Source organism: Haliotis cracherodii, unplaced genomic scaffold (assembly GCF_022045235.1).
Source record: "Haliotis cracherodii isolate W230 unplaced genomic scaffold, xgHalCrac1.p SCAF_7, whole genome shotgun sequence".
Classification (NCBI taxonomy): domain Eukaryota; kingdom Metazoa; phylum Mollusca; class Gastropoda; order Lepetellida; family Haliotidae; genus Haliotis; species Haliotis cracherodii.
The window spans coordinates 27,043,334-27,068,671 of record NW_027266330.1 but is presented as its reverse complement, the minus strand read 5'-3'; the positions used below and the strand labels follow the sequence as shown (position 1 = coordinate 27,068,671).

At 41.2% G+C, this 25,338-nt stretch overlaps 1 protein-coding gene across 1 annotated transcript; it reads right to left on the bottom strand.

Moving 5' to 3' along the window:
- Window positions 1-477: 477 nt before the first annotated feature.
- On the bottom strand, window positions 478-25,113 carry LOC139447555 (titin homolog). The gene is made up of 8 exons (XM_071228958.1): window positions 24,246-25,113; window positions 14,826-15,200; window positions 13,291-13,455; window positions 10,257-10,694; window positions 8,312-8,344; window positions 7,497-7,910; window positions 3,605-4,453; window positions 478-1,612 (listed from the first exon to the last, which is right to left on the bottom strand). Exons 1-8 carry the CDS (start codon window positions 24,750-24,752, stop codon window positions 620-622), a joined length of 3,774 nt encoding a protein of 1,257 aa, XP_071085059.1. The 5' UTR covers window positions 24,753-25,113; the 3' UTR covers window positions 478-619.
- Between the last annotated feature and the right edge of the window lie 225 nt (window positions 25,114-25,338).

Below are 25,338 nucleotides of genomic sequence, written 5' to 3'. Positions count from 1 at the left end.
TCATAACAATGACACCAAATCCTCAATGGTTGGCATCTCTGAGTAATTATGTCAATAGTGAGTGAGTTAAAACTAAACATCTCATCGGCATTATTTCAGCCGTGAGAGACAAGAACAAGTTGACATTTACACAATTCAGTCATGAATACAAAATCAACCTTAAAAACATCCTAATGTTCTTAACACTAAGGCATCCTTATATTGTATCATATCCATGCCTTAAAGTTTGCTCATAGCGTGACACAAATACACATCCGAGATTCATATCTTGGGGCATTGTAAGAGATCAGCACAAATACATTCTTCATCCTTTGGTAATAAAGCGTACACAAAGCTACTTTTCAATTTCACCATGTTACAAACCAATCAATACAAAAAAAACAGTATTGATAATCATAAATGATCAATGACATGAAATTAACTGAAAAAATAAGAATGAAAAACGATTCATCAATGTGGAATAAATCCATGATATTTACAAATGTCTGGTAAACATGTATCATACAATTCTTAATGAATAAAGTCTTAATAAAATGCTTAATTAAATCACAGCATTACCAAAACAAACAGTAATGCGTCTTAAATGTAAATCAAGTATATGCCATGCTCATTCATGTCCTCAGTCACACTGGAGATATTTTATAGACAGTCTCTCTCCATCGTCTTCTCCACTCTCATCACACTCCCCTTCCTCCTTCTCCTCCGCTGCAGACGACATCTCCTCCTCGTCCACAGCCATGTCCTTCTCCTCCCCACTCTCCTGGTCTTCGTCTACTGACCCAGTGTCCTGACTCCTGTCCTCCACACTACCCCCAACACTGCGTATGAAACTCCCCTCTCTGCTTCCCCTAACACTCCCCTCCCCACTGTCCTCTTCCGACTGGTCCTTCTGTTCAATCTGGTCCATTTCTTCACTAACACTCGCTTCCTCCTGGTCATTTTCTTCACCATCCATCTCCTGCCTCCCTTCACCAACATCCTGTTCCTCCTGCTCCGCATGGTCGATTCGGCCAGAAACACTACCCAGCTCCCCATCTTCCCCACCACTACCCTGGTCCAAGTCCTCACTGTCCTGATCCGCTTGTTCCGTTCCCTCAACACTCTCCTGCCCATCCAGTTCTGCTTCGCTTTCCCTGTTCTCCTGCTCCATCTGATCCTGCTCCATCTGATCCCTATTCTTCTGATGACCCCTACACTCCGTCAGATCATTACCCTCATCACTAACTCTATCCTGCGGTTCCATTCCATCCTTGTCCTGTTCTAACCAATCCCTGCGGTCCTGGTCTGTACGATCCTTTCCCTCTTCACTGTCCCCACAATGTTCACTTGCGTTCTCTACCGTATGATCACCGTCAATCCTATGACCTTTCTGTTTCCTTCTCCCCTTCGTCTTGTGGTGGGTCTTTTTACCGGCCCGTTTCCCGAGCCGCTTCTCCTCCAGCTTGACCAGCCTCCGAAGCAGCCTCAGTTTCTCCTGCTCCACGCACAACCTGCGCCGCTCCACCGAGAGACGCTTGCGCTCCACTCTCAGACGCTGTTGGGCAATGTCGGCCGTAATGTGACTAACTGTAGATGCTGTGTCCACGCTATCGTCTTGAGGAAGTTTTGATTTCTGAAAGAGCAGGATAGATTAAGATAACCACAGGTACAGGCAGGTCTTGATGTAAAGAACTAGCCATAGATTGCACTTGGTGCATGTTGACGTCAAAACCTTGTTGCACTAGACTAAACTCATATCAGTACCTATGAACCATACCATGCTATACTGGCAGTAGTATTTCCTACACTTGGGGCAGATGTAATTCTAGAAATATTCCTGGCACCAATATTACAGGTAAAACTAGAAGCCAAATCTGACATGCCCCCACAAAAAAAGTAACTGCCACTGTTACATCTTCCCGAGGTAAGCGAGTTAACTGACTAAAGTTCAGTTTCCACCCTTGCTGAACTAGGCTGGAATTATAGAGTTATATTTGGGCTGGACTAACAAATCTATGAAGTCCAATCAAAATTATGTAACAAAATCAACATCAATGTCGTAAACTGCCGTGCAGATTTCGGTTGATTGCAGGATTTGCGAAGTATGTGTACCAACAACTTAGCGTCAACAAATATTTTCAGAATCTTTTCATGTTTATTTTCACGTGATTTGATGCACTTTGCGAAGTAAGACCGTTTTATTACAAAATAGATCTTGATTACTGATCAGATCATCTTCACTGGGCGACACCATTGTATTTGAAGCTAATGCAAGTGATGGAATCTGATTGGTCAGTAGGAGGGACAAAGAAGGGACATAACTCTTATGGCCACTGGTGGCGCTACGATTGAGCCCAGAAATTCCAGCGAAGTTTGGCAAGGGTGGAAACTGGACTGTTACAGTCAGTTAATGTGCCCTTGCCTCAGGAAGATGATGCTGTCACGGCATGATTTATTTCTAATAAAATTTTGACATGCACTGGATGCATGTAGAAATAAATAATAGGTTGCATTTGTCAATATCAGGTTGCACTAGTGCATAGGTTATATAGTTAACTTGAGCCCTGATAGGGATTTTTAAGAGAGAGTTGAGAATTAATAGTACTGTTCAGATTGAACTTAAGGAAGAGTCTTGTGTGTTGGGGTCTCCTGCTCTAGTTTTAAAGCAGTACATATTTTACCAAGCACCAGCTCCAAACCTTTACCTAGAACACGGACTAAGCCTGCTGCAGTTCACCCTCCCCACACCACAGAGCGGGCTATTATTTCTCAACATTGCACTTGAAAGTTTAGATTCCTGTGATATATAGAGAATCTCACCCGAGTGTCTTTTGATATCAAATATATCAACATGAGCTGATAAAAGTGGAAAAATTCCGAGGCTTGCCGAGGATTTTGGCCACTTTTATCAACGAGTGTTGATATATTTGCTATCAAAAGGCACGAGGGTGAGATTTTATTTATCATCCAACATCATTCTTTCAACTTTTTCAATTTGTAGACAGTAATTAGCAGTGTCTTCAGTGTAAAAAGTACTGCAAACAGCTTCAGTAGCAGAGCCATTAGTGATGTCATTTGATCTCATCCAAGCGATATCTCCTGTGGGAGCCAGTTTTGGATGATAAAATACAATAAAATAATACCATGCAAATAAACACACTGCTTCCCTTCATGTTTGATTTTAACGGAGAATCGTTTAAAGTAATCACTGTTTGTTTTTTATGTTAAATTAACAAGTCATGGGTGTTGCACACAAACTGGTTGCTAGCATACACTTCTCAACATGGGTGCAAAACTGAACAAAATAAGTTGTTTTTTTCTTCTTGTTTAATGCCGCACTCAGCGATATTCCAGCCATGTGACAGCAGTCTGTCCATAATCAAGTCTGAACCACACAATCCAGTGATTGAACATCGTTTAATGCAATTTGGGATACGATCACATGCATCAACCATGTCAGTGAACCTGACCACGCAATCCTGTTAGTCGCCTCTGATGACAAGCATAGTCGCCTTTTATGGAAAGCATGGGTTGCAGAGGACCTATTCTACCCATGATCTTCACAGGGAGAAAAGCATGGGTTGCAGAAGACCTATTCTAGCCCGGATCTTCACAGGGGCCTTACCTTACAAAGTTGCAAATTTACGTTGGCACTGGCAGAGTCAGCTTGAGACACAACAGACTCAATTTTCCACTCATTGACTTGGTTCTCAGAGAAACAGACACCGTCCTTCTCATTGTTCTTTGACAATTTGTCAAGTCTCACTTCATAGTTATGGTCGATAGCAGCATAATTAGCAATCTCACACGTGTTACCATCAGTAATTTCCAACACCCGCCAATCATTTCTCGTCAAGATATTTGGAGCTGACTTAATGTTTTCCCTGATCTTATCAGTGGAAATAGACACAACTTGTGGCCTGTCGCCATCATTGGAATTGGATCCATCCTCATTCATCACTTTCAGCCCATGATCGGCAGGCTCCATAACACCCACGAGATCGTCGCTGTCTGCTTGTGTCGCCATGTCAGATTTTTCCGTCTCAGCCTGACCTCCATTTGTGCCAAGAATCGACAGCAACTTTGAATGTGATTTGAAAAAATTTGGTGATTGTGATTTCTCTCCCATTTCACCGGTGTCAAATTCATCCCCGTTTTCCGTTATCTGATTCAACTTAAGCCTCTCCAGCAAACTCTCTTGCAAAGCACGTTTTTTCTTGGCGGTGCACTGAAGATCGTACCACTTCTTCTTGACTTCATCAACGCTACGATGGACACCAGCACGTACACTGTTTATTTTGGCAGTAATTTCCTTCCATCGACACCTCTTCTTGTCATTCACAGCAGCTGCAGTCAGCTTGGACAGAAGCAGGGACTTGTTTCTCTTCACCTCATCCAACAAAATAGATGTCTCCTGACAAGAGAACTTGCCCTTCCTTCGTCGGAATATGAACTGTTCGGGGGTCTCTGGTGTCTGTGAAGGATTCAAAATAAATGATGAAAGATATGACAAAGCCATTATTAGATTTTCATCCCTATCTACCTCTCTAGGCAAACATCAGCCTGCCTCTCTACCAAACGCTCGCCTATCTCTCCCAAACACCAGCCTGCCTCTCTAGGCAAACACTGGCCTGCCTCTCTACCAAACGCTCGCCTATCTCTCCCAAACACCAGCCTGCCTCTCTACCAAACGCTTGCCTATCTCTCCCAAACACCAGCCTGCCTCTCTAGGCAAACACTGGCCTGCCTCTCTACCAAACGCTCGCCTATCTCTCCCAAACACCAGCCTGCCTCTCTAGGCAAACACTGGCCTGCCTCTCTAGGCAAACACCGACCTGCCTCTCTAGGCAAACACTGGCCTGCCTCTCTCCCAAACACTCGCCTATCTCTCCCAAACACCAAACTGCCTCTCTAGGCAAACACCTGCCTGCCTCTCTACCAAACGCTCGCCCATCTCTCCCAAACACCAGCCTGCCTCTCTAGGCAAACACTGGCCTGCCTCTCTAGGCAAACACCGGCCTGCCTCTCTAGGCAAACACTGGCCTGCCTCTCTCCCAAACACTCGCCTATCTCTCCCAAACACTCGCCTATCTCTCCCAAACACCAGCCTGCCTCTCTAGGCAAACACCGGCCTGCCTCTCTACCAAACGCTCGCCTATCTCTCCCAAACACCAGCCTGCCTCTCTAGGCAAACACTGGCCTGCCCCTCTAGGCAAACACCAGCCTGCCTCTCTAGGCAAACACTGGCCTGCCTCTCTAGGCAAACACTGGCCTGCCTCTCTAGGCAAACACCAGCCTGCCTCTCTAGGCAAACACCGGCCTGCCCCTCTAGGCAAACACTGGCCTGCCTCTCTAGGCAAACACCGGCCTGCCCCTCTAGGCAAACACCGGCCTGCCTCTCTACCAAACGTTTGCCTATCTCTCCCAAACACCAGCCTGCCTCTCTACCAAAGACTCATCTGACTCTCAACCAAACATGGGGCGGTCGGGTAGCCTAGTGGTTAAAGTGTTCGCTCGTCACACCGAAGACCCGGGCTCGATTCCTGACATGGGTACAATGTGTTAAGCCAATTTCTGGTGTCCCCCGCCGTGATATTGCTGGAATATTGCTAAAAGCAGCGTAAAACCGTACTCTCTAACTCAACCAAACACTGCCTTTCTCTCCCAAACACTGCCTGACTCTCAACCAAACACACACCTGACTCTCAACCAAACACTCACCTGACTCTCTCCCAAACACTCACCTGACTCTCAACCAAACACTCACCTGACTCTCAACCAAACACTCACCTGACTCTCAACCAAACACTCACCTGACTCTCTACCAAACACTCACCTTTCTCTCCCAAACACTGCCTGACTCTCAACCAAACACACACCTGACTCTCAACCAAACACTCACCTTTCTCTCCCAAACACTGCCTGACTCTCAACCAAACACACACCTGACTCTCCCAAACACTCACCTATCTCTCCCAAACACTCACCTGACTCTCAACCAAACACTCGCCTGACTCTCAACCAAACACTTGCCTGACTCTCAACCAAACACTCGCCTGACTCTCAACCAAACACTCACCTGACTCTCAACCAAACACTCACCTGACTCTCAACCAAACACTCGCCTGACTCTCAACCAAACACTCGCCTGACTCTCAACCAAACACTCACCTGACTCTCAACCAAACACTCACCTGACTCTCAACCAAACACTCACCTGACTCTCCCAAACACTCACCTGACTCTCTCCCAAACACTCGCCTGACTCTCAACCAAACACTCACCTGACTCTCAACCAAATACTCACCTGACTCTCAACCAAACACTCACCTGACTCTCAACCAAACACTCACCTGACTCTCAACCAAACACTCGCCTGACTCTCAACTAAACACTCACCTGACTCTCAACCAAACACTCGCCTGACTCTCAACCAAACACTCACCTGACTCTCAACCAAACACTCGCCTGACTCTCAACCAAACAGACACCTTACTCTCAACCAAACACTCACCTGACTCTCAACCAAACACTTGCCTGACTCTCAACCAAACACACACCTGACTCTCAACCAAACACTCACCTGACTCTCAACCAAACACTTGCCTGACTCTCAACCAAACACTTGCCTGACTCTCAACCAAACACTTGCCTGACTCTCAACCAAACACTCACCTGACTCTCAACCAAACACTCACCTGACTCTCAACCAAACACTCATCTGACTCTCAACCAAACACTCACCTGACTCTCTACCAAACACTCACCTTTCTCTCCCAAACACTGCCTGACTCTCAACCAAACACACACCTGACTCTCAACCAAACACACACCTGACTCTCAACCAAACACTCACCTGACTCTCTACCAAACACTCACCTTTCTCTCCCAAACACTGCCTGACTCTCAACCAAACACACACCTGACTCTCAACCAAACACTCACCTGACTCTCAACCAAACACTCACCTGACTCTCAACCAAACACTCATCTGACTCTCAACCAAACACTCACCTGCCTCTCAACCAAACACTCACCTGACTCTCAACAAAACGCCCCACCATGCAGCAGCAGGGTATTACATGTTTTCATTTCACATTAAATCTTAAATATCATGTAATATATGAAACTTAAATGAAACTATGGGAGATCGACGAAAGAAAAAATCCATGACACAAGCCGACAATAATATCATGGCATGCAAAGATTAACTAAAACTAATTACAGAAACACACATAAAACACCACCTGGCTTCCAATCCACTATAATAGACCTCTTGTTAAGAGAAAAGATCCTTATGCAGTGTATACTAGATCACTGCATAATTAATCCGGTCAATGGATCAGCGTGCACTCAATTCTCATTCTCAGCTCCCCAGGGAGTATACAACCCAAGCTGCCTGTGAGACACTAGAAGGTTACCAGTCACATTGCCATCTCATTCTACCGGGTACCCATTCACTGCTGGGAGAACAAAAGTGCTACTAATCTTAAAAGTGATTTCATTATTTAACCAACCTGGTAATCCAGACTATTAGTGTCTAGGTCAACATTGTTCCCCATGTCCAGAGTCCCATGCCTGTCTTTGTGTCCTCGGTGTCCAGGGTCATCACAAGGAGGGGAAGACACATCATGACTGTCCATGCTTGAAAACACCCGCTCGTCTATACTGGCTACATTCTCTATAACAAGCGGCGAGTCGACCGTCGCTGGTGCCGCTGGAGGCTCCTTCTTCAAATTGATGACGTCTACAACTTTCTTCACACCTATGTGGTGGCCATCTTCAACTTGCACTATAATGATGCCACTGTCCAGATTGTCTCCTTCTGGGTCTGTGTCTGGCTCGGGGGAATTGGGTAAGTCACACTTAGGCTTTTCATCATCATAATCATCATCATCATCATCAGAATCAGGCTTTTCCGGGTGGGCATCCTGCAAATTGTCATAATGCTACTGACATTGTTTGTTCTGTTCGGAGTCTCTCATTAATTGAAATATTTACTATTTTGCAAAGAAAAAAACTTTTTAGTTAAGGCAACATCCTTGAAACAAGCAAAGGGAGGCAACTCTAAGTCTCTGTTGATGGAGCACCCAGAAATCTCAAACATACTTCAGAATACTCAAAGAAAATTAAGAAACGAAAAATACCTCAAAAGAATAATCAAAAAGAATTTAGGCAATATAAAATATACCTCAGAAAACTAAAAAAGAATTTAGGAAAACAAGAAATATCTAAGAACAATCAAAAGCAACTGCAAAAAACTAAATGCTTTTGGCAGGAAAAATGGCAACATTTATTGTCTTTGTAATGCTATCTTCTTATTGACACTTACATGGTTTTTGGAGGCCATCCTTTCTTGTTTTGCCTGCAAGATAGAGAAGATACAAGAGACATGATAACCCACACTCACAACATTGAAATTACTACATCATACTAAATTGACGAATCATATTTACATCATACATGACATCAAGCTGACTACGATCTGTATTTCTGCTCTAATTTCTACGCGGCAGTCGGGTAGCCTAGTGGTTAAAGCGTTCGCTCGTCACGCCGAAGACCTGGGTTCGATTCCCGACATGGGTACAATGTGTGAAGCCACTTTCTGGTGTCCCCCGCCGTGATATTGTTGGAATAGTGCTAAAAGCGGCGTAAAACCATACTCACTCACTCTAATTTCTACACAACACTAGGCAAGACCAACGTCATGTTGTGTTCTACAGATGTGTGTGGTGTATTGATGCTAAGAAGTTGACGACAAAGAAACGTTGCCAAGAGTTGATTTGACTCCTTTCAGGTTAAATTCCTGTAAAATATCTTGATATAACCCAATATATACAATGCTGTTCAAAATAAGAAGAGTTTACGAAAAGCATATTTCTGATAGTATACATTTTGGATAATATTGGGAAGCAAATAAATACCTAGTCTTAGAGTGAGTGAGTGAGTGAGTGAGTGAGTGAGTGAGTGAGTGAGTGAGTGAGTGAGTGAGTGAGTGAGTGGGTGGTTGGGTGGGTGAGTGAGTGAGTGATTATGGTTTTACGCCGCTTTTACCAATATTCCAGCAATTCCAGGAAATTAAAGGATACAGACTCACTTGCTAAGTACACTGAATCGAAAAATAAGTATAAAGCTACTGAAATGAAACAAAATTTCATGGATAGAAGCATTTCTAACTGCTTCCATTGTCATGTATTCTGTACTATGGGCCTGTGGCCTTACAGTTATATATGAATAAACTGATTTATAGAGTAATTTGCACCTAGAGCGTAAAAGACAGTTAGTACGCTGTCATACTTCGAGCTTTCATAGAAAAACCATGATTTTGGCGTATCAATAACATGTTCACCATATATGTAACCCATGTCTAACATATTAGTAGTGTATCACTGACTTATACATAACTTATGACAGCGTATTGCCAGCGCTTGTGTGGCGTGTTCAACGTATGGCCAGCGTATAAGTAACATATTACTAGCGCGCTCAGCGTAGGGGAAAGGTGCCTAAAACGGGCCCCACGGTTGTATAACTAGTAGTGTACACCCATTCATCAAATTACCACGAAAAGCGAAAACAGTCTAGATATGTAAAATATTCATACATTCCAATATGCCGAAAATTTTGTGCATGCACAAAAATGCTTTTAAGCCTCCATGTATGACATGCTTTTAACGTATACAACTTACACCAAACTTATCCATATCGTGTTTCAGAGTTGCCGGCGTTTTGGCAAAAATTTGCATATGTAGCCATACCTTACTGCTATACATTATAGTGTGACAGAGCCATTTGACCGCCTCTGTGGTCTAGCGGACAGAGTGCCTTCTAGGAGAGTGGAAGGTCAGTGGTTGGATCCCCAGTTGGGTCAAACCAAAAGACGTTAAAAGATGGTACTTGTCGTTATCTTGCCTGACATTTAAGGGACAAAACTAAGACTGGTCAGCTCAGAGTCAGTGTACTGTGTCTGAGTCAGGTATCCATGTTAAAATGCAGCTGACACTATGAAACCAGCATTAGTCTGGGCAAGTACAAGCAGACACAGACAGACAGACAGACAGACAGACAGACACACACACACACGTTGCTATATAAGTGCAATATTTTTCAATGCGATGTTAAACCCCAGTTCGCCTCGCCTCACCCTACACACACACACACACACACACACACACACACACACACACACACACACACACGTCGCTATATAAGAGCAATATTTTTCAATGCGACGTTAAACCCTGTTTCGCCTCACCTCATTTCACCTCACCTCACCCTACCTTGTCTCCCTCTTTTCCTCCAAACATAGACACTTCAAAGTCTTCATCAGCCTTTCGCTGCTCCTCATCCTTCTGCTTGACGATGTACAACACTCGGCGGTTCACTTTATCAATTTCAGATTCGGCTAGAGGGTCATCATTTTCACTGGCCTCTATTTTGACTTTGAATTTACTTGCTCTTGTGAACAAGTCACTCCATTTCTTGCGCACTTCATTTAAAGTTCGAAGTTCCTTGTTACAACAAATTTCGCTGACTCTTTCGGCAACTTTTCCCCACTCTCTCCGTTTCTTCTCAGCGGTTCTCCGGTCCAAGTTGGGTGAAAAGATGATCCTCCTTCGCCTGTATATTTCGTCCAGCAGGGAATTCGTTTCTGCTGTACTGAAGTTGACTTTCCGCGTCTTGGACGAAACCTGTTTCCTACGACTCACAGGCGTCCACTGAAAAATGACAAAGGGCTATAGTTCCATAAGAGAAGTTTCTTACAATGTATCATGAAACCAAATGCTAAATGTGATTTTATACTGCCATTAGAACAAGGTTAAATTTAAGTCATGAGAGGTTTAGACAATCTCATTACAATAAGCCCTTAGTTCTCGCTACTGCTAAACAAAGATCTGATGACATCTCATTCTGGGTTATTTCAGAATGACCTTTCATCCGACCAATCAGAGCATCGCTTACCAGATCAGGAAAGTGACAGTCGGAATGTGTTTTCTGATCATGCAACCTCGAAAAGGTTAACAGATAATATTCCGAAAAACAGCTACGAGTTGCACGACTGATTCTGTCAAAATCATCGTCTATCTCTTGCTTCAATGGGAAAATCATTTGAATCACAAGAGGCTTTCCATAGTCGATGGGAAGTACTGCCATACAATCTAGCCATTTATTAGCACGATTAAACATTGCAGAATTTTCTTTTGCTCAGTTTTCAAATTTTGAATTGATATTTTTCAAAGCGCAGTCTGGAATGGAAGCAGCCAGTTTGAAACTAGTGTTGTAAATCTTAAGAAAGCTGCTTCCTGATTAGCTAATGTCAATTTTTTGGAGTTATATCATTAGGGTCGAATAAAGTTTATGAAAGATCGTTCTGAAGTGACATGCAATGCGACGTCCTCAGATCTACGTGTGGCAATGTCCTCAGATCTACGTGTGGCAATGTCCTCAGATCTACGTGTAACAATGTCCTCAGATCTACGTGTAGCAATGTCCTCAGATCTACGTGTGGCAATGTCCTCAGATCTACGTGTAGCAATGTCCTCAGATCTACGTGTAGCAATGTCCTCAGATCTACGTGTAGCAATGTCCTCAGATCTACGTGTAGCAATGTCCTCAGATCTACGTGTGGCAATGTCCTCAGATCTACATGTAGCAATCCTCAGATCTACATGTAGCAATCCTCAGATCTACGTGTAGCAATGTCCTCAGATCTACATGTAGCAATCCTCAGATCTACGTGTAGCAATGTCCTCAGATCTACGTGTAGCAATGTCCTCAGATCTACGTGTAGCAATGTCCTCAGATCTACATGTAGCAATCCTCAGATCTACATGTAGCAATGTCCTCAGATCTACGTGTAGCAATGTCCTCAGATCTACGTGTGGCAATGTCCTCAGATCTACGTGTGGCAATGTCCTCAGATCTACGTGTAGCAATTTTCAGATCTACGTGTAGCAATGTCCTCAGATCTATGTGTAGCAATGTCCTCAGATCTACGTGTAACAATGTCCTCAGATCTACGTGTAGCAATGTCCTCAGATCTACGTGTAGCAATGTCCTCAGATCTACGTGTAGCAATGTCCTCAGATCTACGTGTAGCAATGTCCTCTGATCTACGTGTAGCAATGTCCTCTGATCTACGTGTAGCAATGTCCTCAGATCTACGTGTAGCAATGTCCTCAGATCTACGTGTAGCAATGTCCTCAGATCTACGTGTAGCAATGTCCTCAGATCTATGTGTAGCAATGTGCTCAGATCTACGCGTAGCAATGTCCTCAGATCTATGTGTAGCAATGTCCTCAGATCTACGCGTAGCAGTAACGAGGACTGGGATCTCATATTTATGAGATTGATAACAACCTTTTCTCCACCAGGCAGCATGGAACATGGAGACTTTCATACAAAACAGCATAAAATCAGTTGTTGTGTTTTTAATTTTTTCTGTTGTTCAACACCAAACTCAGCACTTGTTGTGAGCAATGATCGGTGTATGCTGAATAACAATTAACCAAGTTACCAAGAAAAATCACCTGATCGATAAGCATGTTAAGTCACCTCTTACGACCAGCATAGGTTGCTAGGGACCATTTCTAACCCGGATTCCCCACAAAATCATAAAATAAGTATTGTCAAACATGCAGTGACTCCAGCAACACGACATGTACAGATACGTGTTTTGTTTTCATTTGTTTGTTGTTTAACGCTGCACTCAGCAATATCCCAGCCATATGACGGCAGTCTGTAAATAATCGAGTCTTGACCAGACAATCCAGTGATTGACATCATGAGCATTGATCCACACAATTGGGATCGATGACATCTATCAACTAAGTCAGCGAGCCTGACCATCCAATCCCAATAGTCGCCTCTTACGACAAGCATAGTCGCCTTTTACGGCAAGCATGGGTTGCTGAAGACCTATTCTACCTCGGATCTTCACGGGTCCATGACATGTACAGATATGTGAGGCAGGTGTATCAAGACACCCCTAATTAATAACCCCCAACACTACCTAAAGTAAGGAAAGAGGGGAGATCTGATTTGATATCTGAATACTAGTACTGCACATGCATCTGTGTAACTTCATAATAGCATTCATACTACACAAACTTAAGAACACCCAATTCTTTCCTATTACAATAGCTAATCTGTCATGGCATGTTCTTTAATTCTTTTGAGTAGTGTATCATCTATCCTAATAATAATCAAACATTTAAGAAAGCATGACGTAAGTTATGATGTTTGACAAAATGTCAGATGGTCGAAAGTTTTAATGGGCACATTTTTTCCAATAAAGTACATGTTAATTCTAACCTCACTGCAGTTGCTGTCATTGTCATCATCTACTTCCTCCTCATCTTCAATCAGATCAATCTCGTCCCGCTGCTCGTCCTCGTTGAAGCTGGACGCCAGGACACGCTCCATGATGTCGTGGTCGTAGCTGTTGCCATCCTCAGTTCCCTCCATGCCGACATGTGCCTGCAACCGTAGATGGGGTTTAATGGCATGTCCAAGATTATTGCACTTATATAGCAACGTGCATGTGTGTGTGTGTGTGTGTGTGTGTGTGTGTGTGTGTGTTTGTGTGTGTTTGTGTGTGTTTGTGTGTGTGTGGCTGCTTGTACTAGTATTGACTGATGCCGATTTATAGAGCTAGCCCACTGAGATACCATGCCGCAGTTTAACATGAATACCCCACTCAGACACAGTATACTGACTCCGAGCCGACCAGTCCTTGTTTTAGCCCCTTAAAGCCGAGCAGACAGGGTAACAAAAAATACCATCAGAGGGGGTCTCCTGCAATAGTAGGACTATTGAGTATCATAAAGTATAGTTGAACCCCCTTGTCTCAAACTTGGATGTGTCAAAACAATGGTTGTGTCAAACTCACAGTCTGGTCCCAGCAAACCCTTCCTATATTTACCACTATTTTAACCAGGATGTGTCGGAACTGGATGTGTCAAATTCCCGGCTGTCTCGAAATACATTCACAGTCCCAAGGATTAAAATAAGTTCAAACTTTCCTGAAGGTATACTTATACACAACACTTGTATCAAGTTAAATGTCTCAAAAGTGAAACGTGGAACATCGAAGACAGGAACATTTGACACGTACTCAATTAAATTTAAATCTGAAACAAATTAATAGCAACACCTTCAATCAGGGAAGCAGTTATGGCCTGGGTTTAATACCCCACATGTTTACAATGTGTGAAACCCATTTCTGGTGAGTGAGTGAGTGAGTGAGTGAGTGAGTGAGTGAGTGAGTGAGTGAGTGAGTGACTTATAGTCACATCGGCAATATTTCAGCCATATTGTGACTAAATCAAGTTGTACAGTAATAATACATAAATGTAGACTATAAACTCTGTCGACAAAGGACAATAAAGAAATAGAGAATCACAGCTATAGATATAAAACTTAGAAGTAACCATAAAGTTTTGACTATTTGGAACAATACATTATAAAGGTTCGCTATAGATCACCAGCAACCAAAGTAAGGCCACCATACTAGGTACCATGGGGACTAACGGTGGTCTGCTTCCTGCATGGTACCCCAGCAGGATTTACACCATCCCTCTGGCTACTGGCGATTGTTAGAAAGTTTTAGCCAAAGCATTTAGGTGTCACCCACTGTGATGTTGTTCGAATATTGTTAAAAGCTGTGTATATCCAAACTCACTCACTCACTATTGCATGTCGCTGTACCCTGATGGCTTCGATTGTTGCTCACATTATTTATCACTGTATTGTCTGGTCATGACATATTAACAGGCCACCGCCATATAGTTGGAATATTGCTGAGTGAGGAGTTTAATAACAAACAAAACAGCATAGTTGCACCATACCTCCTCCAGTCTATCCATCTCCATGTCGTCAGCTGCCTGGGGAGTATCCCGGCCTTGCATACTGTCAGAGTTGGAGGCGGACTCCAGCAGCAGTGTATGCATCTTCCTCCTCTTCTTCCGTCGAGCCAGGCTCTGCATGTCATTCCACTTCTTCCTCACTTCTTCAACCGTGCGGTAACTTCCTCTTCCCCTCTCGTTCACCCTCTTGGTCACCTCGTCCCAAGCAAGTCTCTTCTTCTCATGGGTCACAGTGTCGTTGAACTTGGCCAGAATGATCTTCCGCCACCTGCGGACTTCCTCCAGTAGAGTGTTCCTCTCAAGAATGCTGAAGTTGCTTTTCCTCTTGCGCGAAGTCATGTCAAATGGAATTGGGGTCTGCAAATTGAGTAGCAAAAAATGATTGTATCTGCAGGATTGTGTTTTCTCATATCAATTCATAATTGTCTTTTTTCATAAATTGAAATTTTGTTTGTTTTGTATGTTGTTTAACGCCTCACTCAGCAATATTCCAGCTATATGACGGTGGTTTGTAAATAATCGAGTCTGGATCAGACAATTCAGTAATTGAAATCATGAACATCGATCCACACTATTGGGATACGATGACATGCATCAACCAAGTCAGCGAGCCTGACCGCCCGATCCCTTAAGTCGTCTCTTATAGCAGGGGCGGTCGGGTAGCCTAGTGGTTAAAGCGTTCACTCGTCACGCCGAAGACCCGGGTTCGATTCCCGACATGGGTACAATGTGTGAAGCCCATTTCTGGTGTCCCCCGCCGTGATATTGCTGGAATATTGCTAAAAGCGGCAAAAAACCATACTCACTCACTCACTCTTATAGCAAGCATAGTCGCCTTTTATGGCAAGCATAATATTGACTTGATTAACAGGCAAACATCACAATGGAATATTGCTGAATGTGGCGTTAAACTACAACCGAATTAACAGGTACATCATCCGACTGCCAGAACACTGCCGGTATTCTCTATGCACATTCTTACCATCTTACCAAGGCAAGGAGGGTTAACTGACCATAAAAGTCCAGTTTCCACCCTTGCCAAACTAGGCTAAAATTAAAAATATGAAGGTTTGTTTTGACTGGACTAACAAGTCTATGCATAGTCCAATCAAAATCGCATAACGAAATAGACATGAATAACATGGCGACTGCTGTGCAGATTTCAGTTCATTACAGCCAGTTTTACAGAGCATGTCAACTGGGCATCAACAGATAATTTCAAAATGTTTCCATGTTTTTAATCAAGGTGTTCAAGTGATTTGATGCACTTTGTGGGGTAAAACATGTTGAATCTCCAGAAATGACATCATGATAGAACAATGTTTTATTGTGAAATAAACCATGCTTCGTTTTTCATTGTTCTTTGCAATATATCACGTAGCACATCATGTATGCTCATGATAATGTCGGAACAGACAGAAACAGGAACTCAGAAATGGTACTTTTGTAGTTCTTACAAGTACATATATGAGTTCTCAGCTTGCTAGCATTTATTCACCTGATGAAGGAGTAAGAATACATTACAAAACGTTGGGTTCCTCATAATAAAGAAGTTAACATTCATAAATTCTCTTCCTAAGAAACAGATTGTTAATTGTTATCTATTCAAAATATCAACATCAAAGGTGACGTTTCACACATTCAAAAATACAGAAATAGCAGAAGATGTATACCGTATTCGACATGATAAGTGCCCAAGACTCTCTCAAAATTATAAATAGGGGGCTCTTATTAGAATATTTTTTTGAGCTGAAAGATCGTAAATTTTGTGGTTTATGCTGACAGCCTGAAATGTTTATATATGACAGATATATTTTTCCAGGATTTAATTGCCCATAATTAAGGGTGCATATAACATACGAGTGCATATTATACACAAATAAATAAGTCTTGTGTACATTGATCAATCGGAAGGGGTGCTAATTGGGATTGTTCACTAGCCAATATATTAGCAAATATCGCCATGGGCGCTTATTAGAGCGGGGCGCTTATTACGTCGAATACGGTATGTATAGCTGCTAAGAATCACACATCAGCCAATGAAAACCTTTGTCATGCACCGCTGCACTGGAGCCTTTCGGCCACGCCCTCAAACATATCTGTTGTGGAAGTAAATTACGGAGCATGTGATTTCAGCACTTTCCCTTTTACTTCTAATGTTGTGAATGTTTTCCCTTAGAAACATAGGAATAAAATAATTAGATTTTCATTCACATTTTGATGGGATGTGGGGTGTGGGGTATATATATTTAATATAATTTTCCAAAAATCTATTCAAGGCATCTGTGTACTTAAACTGTCAACCGATGGATATACTTCACACGAATGTGCTAGGAGGCGAGGTGTTTGGTAGTGGAAAATCTAGAGATTGATAAATATCATAATAAAAGGATTAGACTTAAAAGGCACCTTAATAGATTTTATTTCTATAGTACCTGACATGAAAACGAAAAATACCAAACCGGCAAAGTAGGAGATTATCTCCACCAACATCATCGATTAATTTCTACCACTGCAGTACTTGACTTCTTAAAGAGAGACTAGATTTATTGTAGCATTAGATCTAGTTACATATGACATTTACAACATTTTAGCATGACTGCAATAAACAGTAATGTTATTATATACACGAAGCAGTCTTTATGGACACTTTACATTAATCTTTTATGATAAAATGTCACTAAAAATGTGTAAATCGTACACTTACAACTGTGTTTTTTCAGTTGTTTACGATAAAAAGTATATCCATCAGGACCCTTGTTAAACCCTTCGCAATATTGTCTTAGTCTTACAAGTACTTACCGTATTCGATACCGCTCTAATAAGCGCCTTCAGTGATATTTGCTTATATATTGGCTCGTGAACAATCCCAATTAGCACCCTTTCCGATTGATCAATGTACACAATACTTATTTATTCGCTTATGATACACACTCATGTGTTATATGCAACCTTAATTATGGGCAATTAAATACTGGGAAAATATATCTGTCCTATATAAACATTTCAGGCTGTCAGCATAAACCACGAAATTTATCTTTCAACTGGTTTTTTTCGACAAAATAATATTCTAATGAAAGCCCCCTCTTTCTAATTTTATATATATAAATTTTAAGTTTCTTTAAAGTGTTCCTATTGGTTAGCGAAAGTCAGACCTGCAACAATCAAAAGTAGTTACCATGTCGCTACTGTTACTACACACATCGCTTCATTCGTCACCACTCGCCCCTTTCCGTAACCTGCAAGAAGACTCGTCCCTCTATCGATGAATGTTATGTGCGAAAATATGACAAACCAATCAGAATGCGCGTATGATTTCAAGTTCTTCGTCAAAGTATCCCTCTGAACCAATTTTTGATTGAACATATGTCTTACATCTAAAAATATACCCAAGACACAGTTAAACGTGGTCAATCATACTGTATAATTCCGCATGACCCGATGTGCTTTAAATTGTATTTAAAATATATATAATATATGGGGAAATATATGTGAACCATTACGCAACGAGTTGACAATTGTTTTAGGTATGCCCGTTTGCGCTAAGATGGAACCCGGTCGCAAAAATGGGCATGAGAGGGGCACGAGTCCCTATTCGGCTTGTCCCGGAATAGTGAATGAGTTGGGTTTAACGCCACTTTTAACAGTATTCCAGTTATATCGCGGCGTATCAGCTTAATGTGGGAGGAAAGCCCGAAGAGATGCAGGTCTTAGACGTTTACCACTTCGGTGACACCCACGAGCACGGGTATGGTGCTGACAAACCTAGAAACATAATCGGGGCGAACCGGGATTCGAACCCACAATTATAGGTTTCTGGCTTGCCCAAGGGACGCAACTCTGCACAGCGAATAGCGGCGCCTTAGACGACTAGGCCACCCGTGCCCCCTGTCCCGGAGTAACACGAGTTGGTCACGAATGACATCGCTTGACACTAGCCTTGCTAACTACTTCAATCACTGAGACAAGCCTATTCAGGTGCCACCCCAGCAGGTGAGATTAAAGCATCATGTAAAACTACTATGTGTGATCATTTATGTCACTTGTGTGTGCCCTGGATGTTTCCCAATCACAGATTGGCCAATTTCGTCATATGCACCAGAAAAAGGATGAGAAGGATACACCTTGTAATCTGCAAGCTGTCAAGTTCACATCCACAACATTTACTCATGTAAATGAGTATTCTACCATGAATTTGGAAATTACTTGATTCTGATTGGTCAATCAGAGGTTGTCAAATGATAATAAAAGCCCTCTGATTGAAACAGCTGATTTGACTGCCGCATCACCGCGGAAGCTAATATTCATAGAATAATACTTTCTTACAGTGATTGTCGGTAGACATATTCAAATAAGTATATCTAAAATTATAGGTTACAAAATACAAAGTTGCGGTTACTACAATATTCAAAGGATGTGTGGCATTACAGTTTGTACAGAAAACAGGACAGAATTCTACAATGTATTTTAAGTTTTGGGAACAATAGAGAACTTGGCGCTTTTCTATAGATGACTGTGACGTCATATCTTTTGCATCACAATGAGCGATATGATGGCATAATGGTGATGTGTGGTGTAGAACGAAAGCTTTGCAAAGCTTGATTAGTTTTCTTCAGGGGGGTCCCACCTCATGTTAGCTGACCAATTTGCCAAGCTTTTATGCTTTCAGTGCTTGTGATATGTTTGAGTGAAGTATTATGGTGTAAACAAACTGCTTGAGCACATACAAAACACTGGACTCAACCATGCCGCTTCACTTAATATATATGTTAACACAAAAGAGTCCGTGTTTTATTTAGTCATGGTAGAATAGAGATAAACATACTGTGTTTTCAATGTACAGCTAGGTTACCTGTAGATTTAACTGCCCTAGAGTTAACATCTGAAATCCCACGCTGCTCGTTCAGTTCCAAATTCAATTTAGTGCGGTTAAATCTACAGGTGACCTAGCTCTCCATTGAAAACACAGTATGTTTATCTCCTTAATTAAGTGAGCGAGAAATAAATTATACCCCGTTCACATGCGCCTCCATCATGTCCATACATATGTGTGTATATGTGTGAAGAAATACATACTTGAGTATACTTGTCATGTGAACGTGTTTACTCATGTGTGTATATTTATACCAGGAGCAAATTTGCATCATCATGATCATATCTGGAGCAGGTGCAAATGTAAATGTAAATTTGCACTGTGTGTATATGTTGCAATGTGAACGTTTATGTCAACATAACAGGATGATCAAATTAATATCGGTTGTTTTGCCAACATCAAACAAATTGTCAACAGTTGCCAACTTGTATGCATACATACAGAGTTGAGCGGACGGTGTTTTCTTTTGGTTTCAAGGAGTCAAAACTTTGTGTACAGATTAAATCAAACACATATGTTGCTTCACGCGAAAAGTTTTCGGTGAAGTAACCCTCTTCTCATTCAACTTTGATTGGAAAACAACCTAATTTGTATTGAAAGTTGTGAACAGACTGATGAATATGTGTGCCTTACACCTTTTGTAAACATACTTTATTTACACACCTAAGTGAAAATAAACTGAGGTGTGTGGATAAGTATGAAAAATGAAGAGAGTCACAATACAAAAATCTTCCCATATACCAACATGTGTTTGTTTCATCTGTCCAGATCTCCCTGAAACTGTCCGCCCAGCTCTGGATGTCCACAGTTGGTATTGCTGTACACTGAAAAGCCTCAGCTTCAGAATATAGAACCGTTGCCAATTTGTTGGCAAATCAACAGATATGTTTATTAGATCATCCTCTGGCGTAGGCATAAACTTTCACAAGACAACATATACAAACAGTGCAAATTTGTCTTTGTGTAGATTTACATCTGCACCTGCTCCAGACATGATGCAAATTTGCTCCTGGTTTAAACATACATTTTGTTTGTTTGTTTGTTGTTTAACATGTTTAACGCCGCACTCAGCAACACTCCAGCTATATGACGGCGGTCTGTAAAATAATAGAGTCTGGACCAGGCATTCCAGTGATTGATATCATGAGCATAGATCCTCGCAATTGGGATTGATGACATGTTTCAACCATGTCAGCGAGCCTGACCACCCGATCCCGTTAGTCGCCTTTTACGACAAGCATAGTCACCTTTTACGACAAGCATAGTTGCCTTTTATGGGTTGCTGAAGACCTATTCTACCCCAGAATCTTCACGGGTCTTAAATATACATACTAGAGTAAACACACGACAAGTATACTCACGTATGTATATTATCACACACGTTATAGTATACACACACATGTGAGCAGCGTGTTAGTCAGACAAGATGTCAATACTTAACTCACGCTTTATATATATATAGTCTACTCTCAGTTTTGCTTTTATGGCTACCAAATCATACCTCTTAACTATCTGATTTTCATGTGCGCAAACTCGTGAAAATGGCAACATAATTCAAAGCCAGCTGTAATACCTACTGTTTGCAGGGGCGGACGGGTAGCCTAGTGGTTAAAGTGTTCGCTTGTCACGCCGAAGACCCGGGTTCGATTCCCGACATGGGTACAATGTGTGAAGCCCATTTCTGGTGTCCCCCATCATGATATTGCTGGAATATTTCTAAAAGCGACGTAAAACCATACTTAATCACTCACTCCCTCACTACTGTTTGCAGTAATGGAAGTTTATTTAGAGGTCATCTCAGGGATTTATCCAGACCTCCTCAGAGGCCAAGATGCAGCCCAAGCCTGCAGCAAGTTTCATAAAAAATTCTTAAATTCCCCAATTCATGTTATTAATAACTAATCTTATGGCAACGTAGAGGTAACATGTATAAATCTTCCACCTGTGACACGACCAATACAGAGGAAGGTTACATGCTAGTTTTATATTATTGTATTGGAAGCAATATAAAAATATAATGTTAAAATACTTCTGAATTTCAGAAAATAAGAATTAAAATAAGATATCACAATTTTGAACAAAATGTTTCCCAAACTGTCTGCTAGGGGTACTTATACCCCATTCATATGCGCCTCTATACATGTGTGCATATTTGCATTGGTGTGTAGAAATAAATATGTGAGTATACTTGTCATGTGAATGTGTTTACTCATGTGTGTATATTTACACAATGAGCAAATTTGCATCATGTCTGGAGCAGGTGCAAATGTAAAATATATTTGCACTGTGTGTATGTGTTGATCTAATTAACATCTGTTCTTTTGCCAACACCTAACAAATAGTCAACAGTTGCCAACTTGTATGTGTATATACAGAGTTGAGCAGACAGTGTTTTCTTTTGGTTTCAAGGAGTCAAAACTTTGTGTACAAATTTAATCAAACACATGTTGCTTCATGCGAAACTTTTCGGTGAAGTAACTCTCTTCTCATTCAACTTTGATTGGAAAACAACCTAATTTGTGTTGAAAGTCGTGAACAGACTAACAAATATGTGTGCCTTACACAATTTACATACCATATTTACACGTGTTGTACCTAAGTTCATTTTCATGTGAAAGCATAGTAAATTTACACATACACATAGTTACAGACATGTATAGTTACAGATGTGTAAAATTACTTATGGTAGCATGGTTAGTAAATGTTGTGCATGTGAAAAAAGGCCTGACGTCATGATACTGTGGGTACTTCAAGGTTATGTGCACAAGTTCCTATTACATTTTAATTTTTATAGCAAAGTGTCATTAATTTATGTGACACTGGCAGCAGACCGGCCTGTTTCAACTTTGATAGATTTATGGGACCAGGGTGCCACTTAGTACAAGCCAAATTCAGTTCCATAAATCCAGCCCCTGTTTTTATCCTTTAACCTAATATCTACAAGCAAATTCATTCAACATTGATGCTTTCCTTCGAAATTGATTGACAAAACAAAGGAAGTGATTTTTTCTCACATTGTTACCGTCTCTGTATCCATGACTACAAATTGATGGAGACTGACCATGCTGAATTTGACATTATTGCAACCAAGAGTGTTGCCACCACTTTTGCAATAATAAAATGTAACTGTTACAATATATGTATCGCAATAGATTGCAATACAATTTTTAGGCAAACACACAACCCTAAAACTGATATGACCACAGCAACATTTGTTGATAAATATATATACACACCAGGGAATTATTATGTTTATCGTGGCATTCTCAGCATGCTCAGAGGGGCGAATTCATACCAAATGTCAGTAAAAATAAAAAAATTGGAACGTAAAAGTTTCCAAATTCAGGTTATAATACACGTCATAATCATAACAAATACTTGTAATTATTAACATGATCAATAAGGGAGACAAAGCTTTTGTGCATAATGTTACATTATTGCATGGAACGCAATGTAAATAGCACACATGCATTTAACTTTTTTGAGAAAATAGGAACTTCAAAAAAACTTTGGACCAAATGATGCTTTATTGTATTAAAAAATATATGACCAAAAAAAATTGTTTGAAATCCTAGATAAATCCATAATATAAAAAACCCAATCGTTTCATCTTCCACCTGTAAGAACAAAAATGTAGGAGCTATATTTTGAGATGTTTACAGTCTGCTATCCATTTACAAGCAAGATAGTCTACCACAGATAGAATGAGTGGGGACGAGGCATAACAATGATAACTCACTGGTGAACATACATGTGTTATCATGGTTATCTGTCTCCCAGCCCCTAGTCTTGAACAATTCCAGATTGCCTCAGCTCTATTGTTTGGGCTCCATTTGGATTTTATTTTGTGTTCTGCAGATATATATTTTAAAGTAAAATCCCTTTATTTCTGGGACTAAGTGTTAGCTTAATGTATGTATGCCAGCATTTTATATCAGCCCATATACAATGCGACATGCCACATACAGAATGTATATATTGACTAAGAGACTTAAACTTTGTACCCACAATGAAAAAAAGATTTCTTTGAAAGTTCTTCAGTACAAACATTTTGGAAACATGTACAGTAATAAATATAGGCAATGTTTTAATATACGGAAAAAAAGATTTAAAAAAACAATTAAAAGAATATTTCATATTGCAAACTTTAGGTCAGGTTTATTCATAGAACAAGATGAAATAAACCGGTCTGGCCTTATTTCATAATCAAATTAATTAAACTATCAGTTGTAATGTGTAAACATTAAAAAGATATGCAGCTCTTTTCACAATAACACATATTATAATGTCTTATGTGTAAGATAAAGTGTCCAATAATTAATAAACCCTATACTCACTGGATATTAGCAGCTGCAACCGACTGATATATGTATGTGATAATCAATATATTTACATATGTCACACAACCACACTATTCATAACTGCTACAACTACAAAAGCACATCAATACGTTTTAAACGGGACGATTAACTATGATTAACATAAATGCATGTATTCGTACACTTAATAAAAAATACATAACAACTTACTTCTGGATAGTCATCTGTAGGATCGTCGCGTGTGCCATCATAACTTTTCCCATCAAAGTAAACTGGGGGGTTATCAAGTTCTTCGTCTGTTTTTTCCTGTTTAATTTGAATGTTTTCTGTCAATGTGTCGAACTCGAATTCATCCGGCTCCTCCAGAAATGTCCTCTCATTCTGCAACCATTTACCCCCACCATCGGATTTCATGGCTATAACTCGCATTTCAAATTCATTTAATTCTTGCTTGCCCCTTGCAAATTTGCGTTTAGCTAAACACTGCATATCGCCCCATTTTTTTCTAACCTCCTCCATCGTTCGTTCATCACCCTCCCCAATTCTATTTATTTTGGACGTGATGTCATCCCACAAAGCTCTTTTATGCTTCGCTGCGCACGATGGAGAAAGCAATACTTCTTTATTCTTTTCGATTTCTTCCAAAAGCGTGTCTGTCTCAGAGTACGTGAAATTACTCTTCCTTTTCGTGAACGATGCTTTTAAAAGTGACACCATTTTCAGTTAGCACGATTTTAGTAAACTTGCGTGCTACCGGTGACAATAGCCGAACGTACGAATGAAAACATTGGATTCACATCAACGGCGAGTTACCTCCCTTCGCCGTAGGAATAACACTGAGTGTCAATTCACATTGCGTCTCGCATTATGTAGGTTATTGAGTTGGCCGGGTCGTGGTTTCGGCGCGTGTGATACATCGGGAAAATGGCGAAGTCGCAATCAACATATCGTAAATCCGCTTCGTTAATTCTGTGTGTCACACATCCTACATATCCGAACAGTGCTGTGGCTGCCTTCGGTCCTCACATTTTGCCTCCTGACATTGTAAACAAGCCAGTGTACGTTGAAGCCGCGCAAATCTCACCCCTTTATGCAGTCTCCCGCCTGTCATGATTAGAACCCATAGCGTATGACCTACTGCGCGTACGATGCGTATCTACGCATGCGCAAACACATTGACCTGTCGGCGAACGAAGCTTTCGCATGCATGAATTATGGGTTTCAGGGGTCATTCGAGGAGTTGCTTAGTTACGCTGCTTAGAATTACGGAAGATTCTGCTTTGTCGCAAGTTGTACTATACGC

Bases quoted from the DNA above. Each gene is read 5' to 3' on its own strand.
- LOC139447555 (XM_071228958.1), bottom strand. From the start codon at position 24,752: ATGGTGTCACTTTTAAAAGCATCGTTCACGAAAAGGAAGAGTAATTTC. The intron at 15,201-24,245 runs GTAAGTTGTTAT...CTCAATTTGCAG, and splicing joins CTACAGATGACTATCCAGAA to ACCCCAATTCCATTTGACAT. The intron at 10,695-13,290 runs GTTAGAATTAAC...GTCATTTTTCAG, and splicing joins ATGACAGCAACTGCAGTGAG to TGGACGCCTGTGAGTCGTAG.